The sequence below is a fragment of the Phocoena phocoena genome, chromosome 7 (genome assembly GCF_963924675.1).
Source record: "Phocoena phocoena chromosome 7, mPhoPho1.1, whole genome shotgun sequence".
Classification (NCBI taxonomy): domain Eukaryota; kingdom Metazoa; phylum Chordata; class Mammalia; order Artiodactyla; family Phocoenidae; genus Phocoena; species Phocoena phocoena.
In genome coordinates this window covers 48,044,707-48,064,443 of record NC_089225.1, presented here as the reverse complement: position 1 = coordinate 48,064,443, position 19,737 = coordinate 48,044,707, and the positions used below count along the sequence as shown (strand labels likewise).

Here is a 19,737-nt window from a genome sequence, read left to right as displayed (position 1 = left end):
ACCTCTTCTTATTTAATGCATGGCTAATTGTGAGTTAACATATCTAATTTCTTGTGAAATGCTTCTTGGTCTCTGCTTGCTTAATTCTGTCTTCTAAGTGCCATTTCCACAGATTTTACTTCTTTGGCAGAATCCTCCCTTGGCTCTGGGCTCCCCGGTCACGAACAGTGCACTGTGCCCCAGCTGCCGGCCGAAGCCCCTCTCTCGGAGTGCCCTGGAACGCCCGAGGTAGCTGCCGCATCTCTGCCATGTAGGTGACCTGGCCTTTCCTGCCTGCTGCTTTGTTTAAGACAGATTGAGATGTCATCACATTTAGATTTGGTTACTTGTTGATTCCTTGTGTAAAAATGTCTCATAAAAAAAATAGTAGTTTCTGCCTTGTCACTTGAAATTTTTGCAGTTTGATGTTTTCCCTAATCACATAGTGAATGAATATGGCAACATGTAAGATGATAAAATCAGTGGCTCTGAAGAATTTCAGCTTCTATTTAGCTTTCTGCTTTTTGGCAAAACTGTTTGAACTTTATTATTTTCAACATATAACTGTATAAATATAAAAGAATACATATATATTTTTTTCTTTATTGAACTACTCTTTTGTTGTTATCTAGGCATGGTTTATTTCTATAGTATTGCTTTTGATTGGGATTTTTATTTTTAAGTGATCGAAATTTTTTTGTTACCATATGGCAAAACTTCATAGTTAGGTAATATTTGAATTCTATCATAAATAATTTTACTCAATTTTTCAGTGACTCAGAAAAAGCCCTTATCACCTCAAACCAGTTGTTTAAAATCAGTATACTATCATATACTCATTAAAGGAATGAAAAATTGTGTGGCCAGTTTGGGAAATACTTTAGCAGGTTTTTTTTTTTTTTTTAAGTAAAAATAAGGATTCATTTTCTATATGACCCAGAAATCCCACTCCTAAGACTTCTCAAGAAAAGTGAAAACGAATGTGCATACAAAAACCTGCGTGTGAATTATTATAGAATTTATGTAATTGTCAAAAATGGGAAACAACCCAATGTCCCTAAACTGAGGAATGGATAAACAAAATATAGTTTGTCCATATGTTGGAATACTACAACCTAGCCAAAAGAAGGAACAAATAACTAATACATGCAACAACATGGCTAAATCTTAAATACATTGTTAAATGAAGGAAGCTAGACTTAAATGGCTAGATGCTGTATGATTTCATTTATATGACATTCTTGCAAAGGCATAACTATAGGGATAATTGCTGCCAGGGGCTGGGGTTAGAGAGAGGAGTTTATTACTAAGGAGCCTGGGGGATTTTGGAAGCTGATGGAATTGTTCTACATCTTGATTGTGGTGGTGGTCACAGAAAGATAGATGTCAAAACTGGACATTCCAAAATGTATTCCAAAAATGATGAATCTTACTGAAATTATACCTCAGTTTTTAAAAATGAAAGAGAAAACAACTCTGTCGGAAATTACAGCAGTGTCTGACACAGTGAACACTTTTTTGAATAAATGAATTTTTTAAAAAAAGTTCACCAGAATAGATTTAATCTAATACAATTCTGTTTTAGCAAAGAGTAGTATCTGTCAAACAATTCTGCCCTTTGACCATCTCCAGGAAAAATACACAAGATGTCCCAAAAGGCTTAGTGAAATTTTAAGCTTTAATAACTTATAAGATGCTACAAACTAAGTTTATTTAAATTTCTTTTACACATATTATATTTTGTGAATTTAAAATAATTTTTTATTTTTTGTTTCAATTTTGCAATCTTTAGAAGGACTGAAAATATTAAGATAAATATATCCAAATTATATTAGAAAGCTAAGTAAGTGTAAAAGAAATTTCAACAATTACAATTTCAAATGATTTTTTATAATTTTCTAAACATATTGTGGAAGTTGTTATATCTTACAGCTACACTAAAGTTTTGGATACTCTGTTCTTTGAAAGTGAATTCTCTTCCCTTAGAACATGTGAAGCTGAAATATGATAGTTGTGATCTAACATTTGTGAAAATTATTCACTGTTCACAGCCCCCACTTCGTTCTGTTGTTATTGCTGTAGTTCTAAAATTTGGCCATAGTATAAGTCTGTTAACACATACAAAACAAACTTGATTTAATATTTTTTAAAGCTTGGAAAAAATCTGTACTAGTCAAACAACAAAGTGTGAAAGTGCTCTTGGTTAGAATTTTTTAAAAGAATCACAGCCTTTTCTAAGAATTTTAATGACAGGAATGCAGTTCAAATATATATATTTAAGAAAGCCTGTATGATGCTTATAACTACTAAGTTATAAAACCCCAGAAAAAATAATTTGAAAAGATTTCTGAAACATGTGACTCATTCTTCATACTTTGAGACCAGTTTCTCAGTGAGGACCTCATACTTAAAGAAAGTTGAAGACCTCGACTTTTTAAAGAAAAGTTGTGTATCTATATAAAACACATGTGATGGTTAAGAGAGAAATAGGGAGAAAGATCAATAATTTGCTAAATGTTACCTCAGTTAATATAATTTCCAAAAGAGCTTAATATATACCAAGGAGCCATCTATAAAACATACTTGCATCTAAACCATAATGGCCTTTCATTTTTCCTTGATAGTTTTCAAATTATGTAAATATACTCTTACTGTATAGATGTAATATGCTATTGTAAAGGCATAATATTGTACATTGGCATCAAAATAACCATGTCATGATAAAGCACGATTTAAATATATAAGTATATATATATATACATATATATATATATATATATATTTTTTTTTTTTTTTGCGGTACGTTGGCCTCTCACTGTTGTGGCCTCTCCCGTTGTGGCCTCTCCCGTTGCGGAGCACAGGCTCCGGACGCGCAGGCTCAGCGGCCATGGCTCACGGGCCAGCCGCTCCGCGGCATGTGGGATCTTCCTGGACCGGGGCACGAACCCATGTCCCCTGCATCGGCAGACGGACTCTCAACCACTGCGCCACCAGGGAAGCCCTGCATATATTTTTATATATAAATTTACTTAAAGTCAAATTCTTTTTTTTTTATAAATTATTTTTGGCTGTGTTGGGTCTTCGTTCCTGCGCGCGGGCGTTTCTCTAGTTGCAGCAAGTGGGGGCTACTCTTCATTGCGGTGCATGGGCTTCTCATTGCGGCGGCTTCTCTTGTTGTGGAGCTAAGTGCGTGGGCTTCAGTAGTTGTAGCATATGGACTCAGTATTTGTGGCTCACGGGCTCTAGAGCACAGGCTCAGTAGTGGTGGCACACGGGCTTAATTTTTCCACGGCATGTGGGATCTTCCCGGACCAGGGCTCAAACCCATGTCCTCTGCACTGGCAGGCGGATTCTTAACCACTGCACCACCAGGGAAGCCCTGAACTGTATTAAAATAAGCAAAGATCCAGAACCTCATTCTTTGGTTTAAATTTACTTTCACAGCTAGTGTGGACGCCAATTGCTTAGGATGTCTCCTCTTTTACCCTGTTGGCCATTTGGTGTTAGTGCTAAGAAATTATAATAAAACAATTTCATTCAATGAAATATTAACCACAGCTATTGAAGAGAGTCATACACACACACATACTGTTATGGGAAGACCTTTAAGACATAGTTAAGTGGAGGAAAAAAAAGTTAGTGAAAAACATCAGGTATATTATGCTTCCATTTATATTAAATAAACCAGGAATTGAGAGAAAGAAGGAAATGTATGTATATCTGCTTAAACGATATATGCTCATTATACTTTCTGATAATATAGAGGAAAAAAAACTGTTAAGGGAAGTTGCCTCTGAGAATCAAACTGAGTAGGAGTTAAAATTAATTTTCATTGCATAATACTTATTCTATTTGTATATTAAAAATTATATTAAGCATCTAAGTAAATGGCTTCTCACCTTGGTTGCACACTAGAATCACCTGAAAGAACCTTAAAAAAATTCTTGGTCCCTCCCTTCAGAGATTCTGATTTAACAGATGTGGATTAGAGGTGAGCATCAGTATTTTTAAAAGATGCTCAGATAATTCTCAATCGTAGTTAGTACTGATAATTACTGAGTCAAACTTTATAAGTACACTTGGAGCCAATCTAAAAATCTCGTGTTCTTTTTGTTTACATTTAAAGCCATTGCATCAAGGTAAAAATCATTTAAATTGAAAGATACATTCTTAAATGAAATATATAACTTGAAGCTTATGAGCTTAAATAACCTCTTTTTTTCTACCATGAATGAAACAGAGAGACAGCATATTATTTTTAGAAATGTCTGAGATAATCTGATTATATGTTAACATAATTATTCACCATTAGAAAAGTATTTTACTATTAGCTTTGAATCAGAATTTAAAAGAGTCCAACTAATTATTATTTTAAAAATTCCTTCCTTGCCAGGATTGCACAGGATGAATGAGGCAAATTAATATTTAGGATTATATCTTCATTTCTTTGTAGCTGGAATAAGTTCTGATTACAGCCTTGAAGAGGTAGATGAAAAGCAAGAACTGAGTGAAGTGCCTAAAGATGAGGCTGAAAATACTTCTCTGAAGTCGCAAGACATTCCTACTGTATCTACTGATATAATAAATACACTGAAAAGTGATCCTGACTCAGCCCTTGGCAGTGATACTGGAGAGTCCTCACAAAACTCCAAAGAAGAAAAACAAGGAACTAGAAACACAGATGGACAGTAAGTAGTCTGTATGCCAGACGTGGTGGTGGTGGTTTGTTTAATTGATACTAGTCTTCTGAAACGTAGAACTGATATTTTAAACACAAGTAGAGTCATTTCTTTAGCTTATACTTTATCCCTTTTACAACCATTTAAAAAAATGTTTATTCATAAAGTATCAATTTACATGTGATTGTTTTTAAATAAAATCAAATCCAACAGTTCTGGTATCCCTGTGGCAGACCAACCATAACATGTAGTTATTTTGTATGAAGATTAGCATTTTTGTTTGTGTTGCGTTTGTTTTGCCTATTACCTATTTGGCCTAAATATTTAATTTTCAATTTTCACCAAATGCTCCTGAAGAATTTTTACTAACTGCTATATAAAACAATTCTGCCTCTTAGAATATGATGTTAAATCACTAATACTATTTTTATAGTCAACTTTATGAAGCAGAGAATGCACTTACCTTCCCCTTGGTCCTAGGAATCGAAAGTTATAGTAAAGTATACTTACATTCTGTTAGAAATGCCACACTATGAATAAAGATGAAATCAAGTAGGCAAAATAAACCATTTTATCAAAGTTTTATTATAATTTGCATGGGATTGTCTCCAAATTAATCTCTTGTATCACCAAAAAAACCCCCAGTGAAGTCAGTTCACCTCCTGACTTGCCACAAGGTGACCTTGCCAGATGCAAGGAAAATGTCTATGAGAGTACATTTCATTTAGTTCCTTTTTCTTTAAAAGATAATAATTGATAATAACAAAAAGACACTGTCTTGGGGAAAGTGTCCATTTTACCAAGCTTCTTACATCTTTCTTTGTAACAGGGTCACCATATGAAAGCTAATGTTTCAGAGCAGCATTTCCTCTCAGTTGTATTCTTTCTTTGCTATTAAATTTCTAATATTTGGCAGAAGATTATTCCAGTCCATCTGTCTTTGGAAATTATTGCCTGTTTTATCATCGTGTATGTGTGTTTCAATAGTATCAATATATAACATACAATATCATATTTTACAGAGGACCACACATTATGGTGTGTAATTCAAGCAACAAAGCGAGGGTGGTTGACAGTGTAAGAAACCTGAGGTCACCAGGCCCAAACCAGGAGAATGGTGAGTTCTATAAACACTAATAGCCAACACTTTCATAGCACTTGCTAGGTGCCAAGGACCTTTCTTAAACACTTTATATATATTAACTCATTTAATCTTGTATATTAACTCATTTATGGGTATTATTACTTTAGTCTCATCTTACAGATAATAGAGCCACAAAGACATTATGTAACTCACTGAGGTCCCACAGTTAGTAAGTGGTGAACCTCAAGTTTGAACTCAGGCAGTATGTGTTCAATACGTGTTGATTCCAAAATGTGCTTCTACCTACCATGTGTTCTAATGTTGTTGTTGTTAAATCTTAGAGATTATCTAACCTAGATCTTGGATCTTAAAGATGTATACTCTGTGTATACTTATGATCTACTTCTCTTTTTTCCTTCTACTGACTCCCTAACCCAAGCCTGTTTTATTTCATAGTCGGGTTGCTATACCTAAGGTGAAACTTGTCTGCTTGATTTTTCAGGCCCAAACCATCTAATTATGTAATAGTGCTTACCAGTATTTCCCACTCCCCGCCCCCCAATCAAGACAGTTTATTCTCTTTCTCGTGATATATTTCACTCAGTTCTATCATTAGGCCTATGCTCATTTTTATCTTTGCCTGGAAAATAACTTTCCACCTATCTTCACTCATTCAACTATTATCCAAATCCTGCCACTTTACTTATTCTGTTACTTGATTACTAGAAGCCATGTAGTTCTCTGTTCTCGACTCCTCAGTTGGATTGGACAGTCTTTGATCATAGAAATTATATCTGCTACTTTGTTTGAATTCCTTATAGGAGAATACTGAGATATGGTTAAAATATATATTTAGGATTGAATTTCAGAAAAATGATACTATACAAATAGAAGATGCAAGGAATACACAATGGTTTTTTTTTGTTTTTTTTGTTTTTTTTTTTTTTTGCGGTACGCAGGCCTCTCACTGCTGTGGCCTCTCCCGTTGTGGAGCACAGGCTCCGAATGCGCAGGCTCAGCGGCCATGGCTCACGGGCCCAGCCGCTCCACGGCATGTGGGATCGTCCCACTGCACCACCAGGGAATTTTAAGGGGGTATGAAGAAAGTGCTTATTCTCATAGTCCAATCTATTATGTTAATATATAAAACTAGGTTAAGATTCATAGAAAACATAGGGATATATATATATATATATAACATGGATTATCCCAGTGTCACAAACAAGATGGACAGATGGATATAGATATGTCATTTTATATTTGTGGTATGTGTTGGTTAATTTGAATATATATGTCTCTGACTCATTTTCCTCATGGTCAATACCATCCTGAGATACAAGTGTACAACATATACTTGTATATGATTTCCCCCTTTTTTCTTGACTCAGTTTTTTATAACATACGCTATGACGGCAAAAGCATTTCTATTGAGAAGTCATGATTTAAAAGCTGTTTACTTCTTTTAAAAATCATAGTCAAATTAAATCATTTTTGCTAAGATTTTGGCATCATATTAGTGCTAGGGTCACAAGTACATTTCCTTAATACCTTTATTTTGATTTGCACTTGATTTACAATGACCCTTGTCAACTCTAGGTGATGTTTAAAATAATTTGTTATCCTTAAACTAGTTTTATTCTCCTTTTCTCTCTTTTTTTTTTTAACCTACCCTGTATACTTATCTAAATCATCCTTTCATCAGGTTGTTGATGTTGGTGTCAGTGTTGAGGAGGGGGAAGTACAGTATAGTACAAAATATACCTTCTCCCTCTACTGGCCATTCTTGAAAAATGGCCTGTCCATTCATTGACATTTCATTGGCATTATCATTGATATGTAGGAGGATGGACCAGCTAATGAATTCAGGAGTGATTCTAGGTTTCCAGGCCTGACAATCATTGAAAATTTTGAAATTGTGACATTTTGATGAGAAATTCAGTTAGATAATGGTGAAGTAGGTGTAACCCACAGAAAATGTGAAAAATAGAAACTTAGAGTTCTAAACCCAGTAAATTAGGGTTTGTTAGAGGGGATTTAATTTAAAATATATTTTTTATGTTGATTTACCTTCTTTTGGAAAATGTTTCCATTCTGCAACTGGGATATACCTATATTCAGTGGAAAATGAAAAATTAGAGAAAAGGAAATACATTTAGGCTCATTTTCTGGTGCCAGGACCATTTCTTAAATTCTTTTGTGCTCATATCAGCATTGAGAGTACCACTTTTCATATAGATGTTAAAAACACTTAAGAACCAAGTAAATAAGAACACAGGCAGAGATATGTCTCTTCTGTGGTTCCTAATCATGTGTCCTTAATTTTATAAATCACAAAAGTTAATAATTATTAGTCACTGAGAAAAGAAATCACCTGAACAGACAATATGTATTCGAATAACTAGTTGCATTTTATGTGGGAAGAATAAAAATTAATTCCATTTTAAAATTATATATGTAATATAGGAACCTTGCAACATAATAGAAAATATAACCACCATGATCACATAATTGTGCAGTTAGTTAGGCAGGGTTTAAAAATATAAAGGTTTAAAAAAAAACTGTATCCAAATTTACCTGGCAACATGATTTTTTTTTTGTATGCATGCATATCTTTCTTTTTTCTTTTTTCTTTTCTCTTTTCTTTTTTCACAGAGGACCCATTTTAAATAGCTCATGATATATTTTAGGCAGTGAACTTTATCTTATAGATGAAAGTGAGTGATTATAAAACTATAGAGAAATACTTGACATCCTTTCACAATTTGACTTCCAAGGCTCACATCTCACTTGTGCTGTGCAAACAATCATATCTGAAAGGAGAGGCCACTGAGGATTCTGAAGATATGGGCTAGCTGGTTATTCAGAAGAAATGACTCTTCATGGCATTTGACTGGAGGAACACAGTATATAAATCACTTGGCTTAGTACAAGACACATGGTACACATTCATAAGCCTGTGTTTTCTTCCAAATGCCTCATTCCAACTCTTTGCCATCATGTTGTTGGCTGGCAACTGTTGCTTTGTTAACCTAGACACTGGAAAATGATTTTTGTTTTCAGGAGGTCTGAATTAAAATTAAGAGGAAAGGTAGTGCTGGGGAGAGGGAAGTTGTTTTCTCTACCTGGATTCAGACATGAGAAAAATAGTTATTTTTTCTCACAGAGAAAAATCAAAACCCACATGATTGTTTTTATGTAGTTGAAATCACCCATATTTTGACTGAAAACAAAGTCCTCTAAAAGTATTTAGCAAGGACACCTAATTAATAAGACAATCAACTTAGGTTCTGTTTTTACTTCAACTCTTAAAGGTAAGGTTTTGTTGTCTTCCTTAATTAAAACTGATAGCATTTGCTGGGATTGTTTCCCTTTTAATGTTAGGTATAAAATGTAAATATACTAGGGATTATAGAAAAGACAGAGAGAGAATCAAAATGGAAAAAAATTAAAGAATAAAAACATTTTTTAAATTTGTCAATGTCTTTTGTCATTCTTAACAATGACTGAAATATAGTCTTTATTTAAAAGAAAAATCATAGCTATCTTCTATGAGTACTTGTTTTGGGCAATACACTATCCTAATAAGCATGTTACATAAATGATACATATAATACATGTTTTTGTTTTTTTTTTTACATCTGAGCAAACTGAGGCTCAGAGAGGGTAAGTAATATGATGTGGCCATACAGGTTGTAATTAGTCAAGCTGATTCCAGATTCAGGTCTCTATGATATCAAAGCCCATGCTGTTTTCTCTGTATGCCACTACCTGTATAATTTTTGTATAATTGGTAGCTGAAAATTATCTATAGAATTCAAATCAATCTGTTTCAGTTTGGGGGAGGCAGGCATTGAAAACTTGAGGTTTTCTATTTTTTTCATACACTTTATGATATTTTTTCTCTCAGTAGATCAAAATGAAATAATTATCATTCCAACAAACACAGAAGACAGTATGAAAAATGGAATGAGGAGAACAGAAATCAATGTAGCAGGTGTTGCCAAAAGTAACAATGTGGACATGGAAGTTGACAGACTATCAGACTATCAGGCATATAAAACTGATACTGCTAGAAGTTACAAGGAAAATCATCTTGCTGCTTCATCAGCACCAGATCAAAAACTGATTCAACCTAGTGCAGAAAAGACAAAAATGCAAGATGCAGCAATTCAGACAATCCCTTCCTATGACAGTTTTGATGGGAATCACCAAGATCATAATTTGTCTGATGTCAAAGTTGATGAAAGTGTGCAAACTTCAAGTAACAACAAATCAACTCAACACTCATCTTTAAGCCCACAAGATTCTTTAGATACCTCAAGAGAATTTGGGAGTCAGGGCCCCCTAACTATGTATACAGAAGAGCAACTCACCATAAAATATCCAATTTGTGCACATGGTAATGATGATCTTTTGCCTCCTGTAGATGGGACTGATAAAAATTCAACAGCTTCTTATATAAAGAATTATCCATTTTACAGACAAGACTATAATCCCAAGCCAAAACCTTCAAATGAAATTACAAGAGAGTACATACCCAAAATTGGGATGACTACTTACAAAATAGTGCCTCCCAGATCCCTAGAAATATTGAAAGATTGGGAATCGGAAACCATAGGGTATAAAAATGATCAGGAGATAAATACTTTAGGAGAAAAGGACACTCATGAGAATGTGAAAGTAACTGCAATCCAAACAGAAGATCCTATTATTTCTGAAAGCCCAAAGGAGCCAGAAGGAGACCTGAAACCAAAGCCTACCCTGAGAACAGAGCATCAGGTGCAAAGTGAGGAGAGTTTTACCCACAGCACAATGTCGAATCCTCTGAAACCTACTCCCAAAATGACGAGAGACACTGGCACAGCTCCTTTTGTGCCAAATTTGGAAGATATAAACAGTATTTTGGAGTCAAAACTTAAATCTCGGGTTTCAAATCCCCACTCCAAACCAAGTTCTTTTTTCTTGCAGATGCAAAAAAGAGTTTCAGGTCATTATGTGACATCTGCAGCTGCCAAGAGTGTTCAAGCTGCCCCTAATCCTACTCCAAAGGAACTAATAAAGAAAGAGGTGGAAAGGGATACAGTACCTCCTCCAGAGCCAGCTCTTTCTCCCTTAAGTAAAACAACTCACTCTCCTCCACAGCCACACATTCAAAACACTGATGATGACAGCAATCAGAAGCCTGCTGAAACCTCTCCCCCTCCCATAGCCCCCAAACCTGTTCCTCTTCCCAAGAGTCAGTTAGCAACACTTAACCTGAAGACTCTGAAAACTTTTGGTGCCCCTCGACCATATTCCAGCTCTGCTCCTTCACCGTTTGCCCTCGCTGTGGTGAAACGGTCACAGTCTTTCAGCAAAGGTCGTACAGGGTCACGCAGTGAGGAGGTCAGAGGTGCATCTGCCCGAGTTCCAGCTGACACAGAGGGAGGGAAGATTCCTTCCGTAAATACGTTTGTGGACATCCCACAACCAGGTGTGAAAGATAAGGTAAATGTAACCTTTTTAAAAGTAAGGGATTCTTATACAGCATGGTTTCAACGGGGTTAACAAAGCATGTCGGTTTGTTTGTGTGTTACTTAACTCTGAATTCATAATCTACTATCAAGCTACTGTAGGAGGAAAAGAGTAGTAATACACAGAATCTGATTATTTATTCTCAGAGTTATTATAATTCATAAAACTTGATCAGATATTACTATAAGATCATCCTTATATAATTGTATCATTAGGACATATTTAAATTTAAAGCTTCTTTGCTCCTACATTTGTATAGTGTAATAGTTTATAGTTCTGACTCTCTAGTTTTCTGTGTTTTGCTTATCTCAATTTGTTTATAACTTTTCTGGATGGTCTGGTTGACTTTATTTTCTTTTCCAATTCTCCATAATGGCAAAATAGTTTTAATTACATAAAAACATAAGCAGTATCAAAGACTAGATAAAATAACCAAACATCTCTCAGCTCTGTATTTTCTATCATATACACTCAACCTGAGCTTACCAAACATTGTTATATGTAATTTAAATTAAAAGCAGAGTTTAAATAGGTAATTTTCTTAATTTCCCATTTTGTTAATTCAGTGTCAACTTTCCAGTTATACGTATGTTGAGCAGAATGTCACTTAACCACCATCTAACCTTAATGGTGTACAAAAAAGGGATTTGTTGACTTCATGTTTGATCAACTAATGATATAATTTGCTAGATTCAAGTAGTATATTCAGGAAGAAATTCACAGTATGAATTATGATAATCCCCATGCAATTTTTAAAAAATACATTGTGTACTTTTACTCTGATAGTGTTTAAAGAATACTTTCATATTTGTATGACAGTTCCAGAAGCATTTTATACTATTTTTTCAAACACTCCCAGAGTAAGAGAACATTAACCATATTGCCAAGTAAAGACTTTTCCATAATTTTAAAGCAATATTTACCTTGAAAAATATTTCTTTATATATTTTCACATTTATGTTTATTACTTTGATATAATATCAGGAACAGACATATGATGCAGAGATTAATTCTTTACTTGGGAATAAAGCCTGAGTTTTTTTCTTAGAATGGAACACCATTTCTAAACAACAGAAGTTTGATTTATATAATACAGTTTTTGAGCCATTGCCTGAGTTCTGTTTAGCTCATCTTTTATAAAGATACTCATCTGGCAGTTCGAAAAAGACATTTTTAAGATTGTGTGAATACAGTTGCCAGTTAAATCAGTTACTAAATATTCCTTCCTAAGAAGTTTAATTAAATTTTTGATTCTTAAATTTGGAAATTTCTAATATTTATTTTTAGTCTCATGAGAAAAATAAAGAAAACATGGCCATCAGCCCCTGTGACTTCCAGAAACACAAAATAAGCTGTTAGTCACTAATATTCCTTTATTAGAAGATACATTAGGTTCAACAAGTATGAAATTACCAGCATTTGTCCATTTGTACCATCAAAAGTAATTTCACAACACTAATATATTGGAACTATGAAAATTTTTTTTTTTTGTCTGTGGAATTTTTATTACTACTTTGGCTCTTCTAGCCAACTCCACTGGAGAAATCGGCATTATTTTATTTACTCAAGGACAGTAAAATTACCACTGCATTTGTGAAACAAAAGGAGGTATCACTTTCCTTCCTTAGCCTCCTGAGTTCAAGATGAGGGAAAGTAATGCCCTCATCTTCCAGCTGAGCTCTGGCAGCAGAGATAACTCAGTGGATGAGGAAACAGAGCTGAGTCTAAAACACCAGTGAGGCAAATGGTGGTTCTTAAAGAGCTACTGGTGATGAAAATGTTTTGCATAATGGCCCATTCTTCACGTGGTATTCATCTAAATATTTCACATTTATTTTTATAGGAAAATAACTCCGCACATAATGAACAGAATCCCCAAACGCCATCTCTGACTGACGGCCCATCATTCACCCTTAAGAGACAAAGTTCTTCAACATTCCAAAGCTCTGACCCAGAACAGATCCGACAGAGTCTGCTGACTGCAATTCGTTCTGGAGAGGCTGCTGCCAAGTTGAAAAGGGTAAGTTTTCTTTATCAGATGGGTGACAGTGGGTTTATTTTCAACATTGTCAAACTCATACTTAGGGGAAATTGTTTTCTGGCTTTTAAGTCTGAATAGGGAAGATGCCAGAAGTTACTCTTTTATGTCAGGGGTCATTTTTGAAGTATAAGCTGAGAGAGTACTTAAAAATATGTCAGGTCTGTTTTCCAAAACATGGGCCAGGTGCGGAACACTAGTTTTGCTCATTATTATATATCTATATATAGAAAGTGCCTTGGACTCTTATTTTAAAAAAATTGTGTTAGCACAGCAAGAAAGAGTCTTTTGGAAAGAAAGTCCCTCCTTTATTCCAGAAAAGCTGCACTGTTGTAGAAGCCTGCAAGTTTTCAGTCATCGCTCCTACAGCAATCAGTTACTACCATACGTGGGATTGGGTGGTTGGGCGGGGGGAGGAGTTTTATAGGCTAAACCAAAATAATGTAGGGAAAATCTAGAGAATTTAGATGAGACCTAATGCAGAAATTCCAATCTTAATAATGCCCTGCCAGAGTCTAGCTTCTCCTGGATGTAGGAGAGAAAGGAGGTGTGCCCCCTTCTTGGGCAAACACCAAAAAGCATCACAGGGAATTATGTGCAGATGAGTTTCCTCCCTTTGTTGCCTTCATCCGCTGAAAGAGGATGTGGTGCAGCCTTGAGCCTGGCATCCTCACTTGGACCTCCCAGAGGCTGTAGTTTCCCTAAATGTCCTTCTTGTTCCTCCCTTAGTCATCTTGGTTGCAAGTTCCTCAACACCCAAGACAAGACAAGTACTCATTATTTCACTGACTCCCTAGGCATTTCATTTTGTGAATTCCTTCTCTAATCATTTTAGAAGCTATTTAGAGAAGAGTAAGAGACTTGTTGAGCAAAACACTGAACTCAACAAAAACGAAATCTGCCAAGGAACAGGAATGCTGCAAAGATAGAAAAAGGGGGAGGCATCCTCGCATGTCTACACAGCCAGCTTTGCCTGTGTCAGCCAGCTTCCTGGATGGGTTTCATTGGAGCCCTGAGTGATGGCCCTTCCCACAGAGGACTTGGCGCTCCCATCTGGGCACACATGGTGACAAGGCAAAATATTGTGTGCTGTCAGGAGTGAAGGAAACATGAAGGAATAATTCAGGGGAGAAGGTTTGAATTTTGTAGATTATTTGTAGAGTTTAAATTAAGGTGCCAGGCAGCAAAAAAACCAAAAGAAACCAAAAGGAATATTGAAATTGGTATTTCACAGGTCATGACATCTATATTTTGTGTGTGGGGGGATATGTCCCTGTAAGTAAACTGTACATTCTTATTTGTGAAAATAATTCTATTTCTAATTCTGTTTCTAATCTTGTAAATTAAGGATGAGTTTCAAAGTTCTCAATTCAATAAATTTGATAAATATTTTTTTAAAGCAGAAAAATACCAAACATTGTACAGATACTGGGGATACAAAATTGAATAAAACGAAGCCTCTGCCTTCTGGGTGTTCATAGCCTGGGACTGAGAAACAGTGGTACCTCAGGCTCATGGGAGAACAGAAAATAACCGCAGTGCCTTTGTACTAAGTCAGTAGATATATTAATCAGTTTCAGTAAACTAATTGCAGAAAACAGTGCATTAAGTTGGAAATGCCTTCCAGGCCAACAGAATTTTACAGGCAGGCAGCTGTATACTTGGTATCTTACGGGCTCCGATTTGGCAGTCACTTCACGTATAAAATTCTCATTGCTTCCAGAATGAGCTGGATGTGAATCAACACGGAAAGCAGGCCCTAAATGATGATCCTATAATTGTATCCTGTTTATAACTCATTACTTTAGGTTCTATTGAGTCTAAATTCTCTCTCTCAGTAGGAGGTTACTGACAGCTCTGACTCCCTATAGTGTCAGCTCCTAAACTCTGTTTAATGAAAATTCCTTACATAATCCTTTTTCTTCCCTCTGAAGAAAGACACAGGGTCTAGTAGAGTTCATGATATCTACACTCCATGATCAGCACCTTCACTTCTACTTATATATGCTAAAAATGTGTTTTTATATACCAAGACTCAGAAGAACATTGTTTGTAATAGCTCCAAATACATATAACCTTAATATCCAAAAATGGTAGACTAGATTCAAAGCATGGCAATAAATTGGATAAAATACACACAACTGAACAATGTAGATAGAGACATAAAAAGATATGTAAAGTTGACAGCATGCAAAACTAAATTACGTTCAGTGATGCATGCATAGGTGGCAATTATTTTTTAAAGTGAGGAAGTAATTACAAAAATCACAATAGGGTTACTTCCAGAGGGGAAGAAGTGCTGTTAGAGGGGTGTATTAGAGCAAGACGGGCACACAATTTAAGAGGGAACTAAAAAAATTATTAATCAAGATAAATATTATCTTAGTGCAATATTTAAAAATGTATAAATTAATGCAAAACTCCATGATAAAGTCAAAATTTTAAATAAAGACAAGATCAGTAGGGAGCTGGAGTAGGGAGTATTCTCTTGACCTGAGTGGTGGGCTACATATATGTCTGTGTTTGTTTTCATTGGGCTGGTCAGTGCACTTCTCTGTACATGTATTATATTTCAAAAAACTGCAGAAGGTGGTAAAAATGGACACAAGAAGGCTCTAATTTCTTGTGATCTTTGCTTAAGTCCCATATTTCTGTCCTGTTCTGAACATTTCTTCTGGTTTGTTTTACATTCTAACATTTCTTTTATAGAACAACAGTTATAGTGCCAAATAAAATCTCCAGTGATTTTGACAGTGGGTTTAGATTGTTCATCAGAAAGTTGGCTCCGTGTTTTGGCACCCAAATGTTCACTTTTACTCCAGGTACCAACCTGCCTTATGGCTCTTGTTCATACTTGAGCAATTAACCTTCATTAAGTAGTTGGTTCACATTAGAACAATTATCTAGTTGATTGCCCTAGTGTAAATGTAGTCGTGAATTTTCATGTTTCTTAAGGCTTTTTTCCCATGCCTTATCCCCAAGTCAACCCACATATAGTCAAAGCGATTTGTCTTGTCTTCATATAAAGCATTAATAAATCTAGCACAGTATTTTATAAAATGTGTTTGATGTTAAGATGTATGTATGACAGCAAATTGTTTTCAGAGAATAAGAGATTAAGTCATCTATTATTTTTTTTTTTTTTTTTTTTTGTGGTACGCGGGCCTCTCACTGTTGTGGCCTCTCCCGTTGCGGAGCACAGGCTCCGGACGCGCAGGCTCAGCGGCCATGGCTCACGGGCCCAGCCGCTCCGCGGCATGTGGGATCTTCCCAGACCGGGTCACGAACCCGTGTCCCCTGCATCGGCAGGCGGCCTCCCAACCACTGCGCCACCAAGGAAGCCCCCATCTATTATTATTGACTTGTGTTGACACAAGAACTTTGGCTGCTTTTGGTTCTTGTTGGTGCCTCGACTTACTAAGGTTATCACACTATTATAAGGAGAATATAGGTTTGTAAACATAAAAGTCTGAAAATAAACTGATGAGTGATATTTAGTGCTTGGTAGTAAGTGTTTCCTCAGAAAATAAAACTTATCGTTAGCTAGATAGAAATCTGGAGGGAAGAGAAAACCTGGATAAGTCACCCAGGATCTTCCTGGCTTATTTTGTTTAATTAGTCTGCTTTTTATTCATATTTCCTTGGTTTGAATTTGAACAGTCCAAGTGTTTCAGGTTGGCAGCTCTTTCCATGTATTTTAAAAGTAAAAATGAATGATGGTTTCACAGTAAGAAAGCTATGTGAATATTCCTGAAAATTTCTTGAACTTCAAGGGTAGACAGTCAACTAGTAGATGCTTACATCAGTAAATTCTTAAAGTTACTTTTTAAAGATATCTTTATTACTAGTGTCCTGTGGTCACTGTTCAAAAAATTCAAGCAATACTTTTATACTTCATAAATGTTTGTAAAAAGTTACCATATTTCATCTAAGAAATAGTCATCGAGTTACACTGACCAGGCACTAAAATAACTATGAGTGTGAAGTAGGTATGAAGTGGCATTAAAATAGACAAGGTCTCTGACCTCAAAAAATTCATAGAATAGTATTCTAATGATATCTTCTCATGTTTGAAGTTTAAGTAAACAAATTTTTAATAACAAAATACCATTTCCCCCCAGAGTAACTGCTCTGGATAGAGTACAGTGTGACCTTTCAGACCACTTTTGTCATATATAAACATTTATTTTTTCTAACAGAAATGGAATCCTCTGTAAAACACTGTTAAATATATATCTGTCTCTTGAAGCTTTCCCTTTTGTTACATACATATCTTTGCTGTTCTTTTAAGACTATGTAGTATTTGGAATTCCCTGGTGGTCCAGGTTAGGACTCTGAGCTCTCACTGCCAAGGGCCCAGGTTCAATCCCTGGTCAGGGAACTGAGATCCCACAAGTTGCGTGGCACGGCCAAAAAAAAAAAAGACAACATAGTATTTGACTGTATGAATGAACCATAGCTTATTTGCTCCTTACTGGTAGACATTTAACTGGATTCTAGTTTTTCACTCTATAAATGATGTTACAATTAACATCTTTTACTTGTAGACATTTAGAACCATCAGTATGTTTTTTTAAATGCTTAAACCAAATTTTCTCTCTTTTACTTTACAAAGAATATGAGAACTGCAATTTTGGCAAGAATTACAAAAATAACCCCTCACACACAGAGAGACTTTTCAGACCAAGATTACATAACAAAAAGCCATTACCTGCATTACCTGTCTGTTTGTTGGCTGTACTTGGAAAGTAGCCCCACATGAGTACTGAATAGGGTGCAGATAAGTAAGTGTTCCTTCCCTTGGTGGCAACTTTTCTTCTTAGCTATTTTATTTCAGGTGGATGGTGTCAACCACTCTACTCCATCCTGGGTTCATAAGACAGTCAAGAAAATTGATTAGTTTAGATGATCTATCTTTGTTTAGTAAAAGGCAAGAAATGAAGCACCAGGAAACCAAAGCCAACCTAAACTTGCCAACTTTATTTTCCTTTTCACTAACTTACTCTGTTGCTAGGCAGAATCTGTGGCCTTTTGTACTTCAGTTCTCTTATGAAAAGAGGATAATGTTTGATTATAAAGCTGAACTGGTCAAATTACAATCAAGAGATGAACTATTTTCCTTAAAATATTGTCATATTTTATATGTAATATTTCAAAATATTATACCTACTATTCAGAATCCAGATAACTTTCTTCTACATTCCTGTAAGTAATGTTGGAATTTCAAGCTATTTAGGAAATTTTGTTTTAGTGTTTTTTATTCCCTTACAGTTTGTAAATAGGAGACTTTGCCATAGAATTTTGGAACTTAGGAGTTTATTCCCTAGTGAATAAACTCCTTTTCATTCTGCATTTGTTTTGGCAAAACAGTCATAGGTTTGACTTTTTTAGCCCTTCAAATGAAGGCATTTTAAAAACCAAAGCTAGTTTTTCTTATAAATGAGGGGTACCTGGGAGAATAATTTCAAGTTAATATATATCATCAATATGGAAATTATAGAATTCATTGCTTTGTGGAATTTGCTTTATTTTTCTACATTCTCCAAGGTACTTTGGGGGAACCAGAATTAATCTAGCTAAAAATGTGCTTTAGTGACAACTTGGCCTGCAGTCTGCTTATGCTCTTGTCCTTTGAGTTGATTTGGTAGTTTTGTAAAGACTAAGGTGTGTTAACGGATTATTTAACTTGTTTGTTGTGGAAATAACTCATTTTTAATTTCATGGCAGATTGAACATTTATTCTTGATTATTTGAAATTTATTGAATAATAAATACTAAATGTTAGCATTTACAATTAAGTAGAAGTTAAAATGTGGTTAATTGTTGAAAATTGAAAATTAGACAGCTGTCCCATTTTAAATTGATGGGTGCAAAGTGTGTTTCTTTCTCTTAGGTTGCAGTTCCATCAAATACAGTATCTGTGAATGGAAGGTCAAGATTCAGCCGCTCCATGTCCCTTGATGCCCAGGATGGCCATTAAGTGTTGCCCTGCCATGCCGCACTTCACCAGCTCTATTGCACAGAACGACTTCATACTGATGGAGAATGTTAGCAAATGTATGTCCAGATGTACACTAATATATTATCTATTAAAGCATAAGAACTTGTGCTGTGGCTTTTAATGCCAAAAGAAGAATTACCAGAATTTATAATTTATAATAATATCTTTGGCCTTTTTTGCCTTAAGAACTGAATATGCTGCTTTAGAACTTTAAGACAAGGTGTTAATGACTTTCATTTTTCTCAAATGAGAAATAGTCACCTTTTGTTGATTTCACTTATTGACACATTCTCTACAATCGTGACTTAGACAAAGGGATAAATTAAGATTCATAGACTTATATTTGTATGACACATAAATAACTAGGCAAACATAGATCTGACATTTGCTGCCTCAATGTTACAGTTTAATTGGAAATGTTTATGTTATATTAAAGCCCATA

General features: G+C 35.2%; 1 protein-coding gene across 1 annotated transcript in view; it reads left to right on the top strand.

Moving 5' to 3' along the window:
- Positions 1–19,274, top strand: part of COBLL1 (cordon-bleu WH2 repeat protein like 1) — a 163,067-nt gene extending 143,793 nt beyond the window's left edge. The window contains exons 15-20 of the mRNA XM_065880142.1: positions 131–250; positions 4,433–4,667; positions 5,681–5,775; positions 9,650–11,229; positions 13,100–13,276; positions 19,188–19,274. Of these exons, the coding sequence (XP_065736214.1) occupies positions 131–250; positions 4,433–4,667; positions 5,681–5,775; positions 9,650–11,229; positions 13,100–13,276; positions 19,188–19,274 (2,294 nt within the window). The remainder of the gene's footprint in view (positions 1–130; positions 251–4,432; positions 4,668–5,680; positions 5,776–9,649; positions 11,230–13,099; positions 13,277–19,187) is intronic.
- The last annotated feature ends 463 nt before the right edge of the window (positions 19,275–19,737 follow it).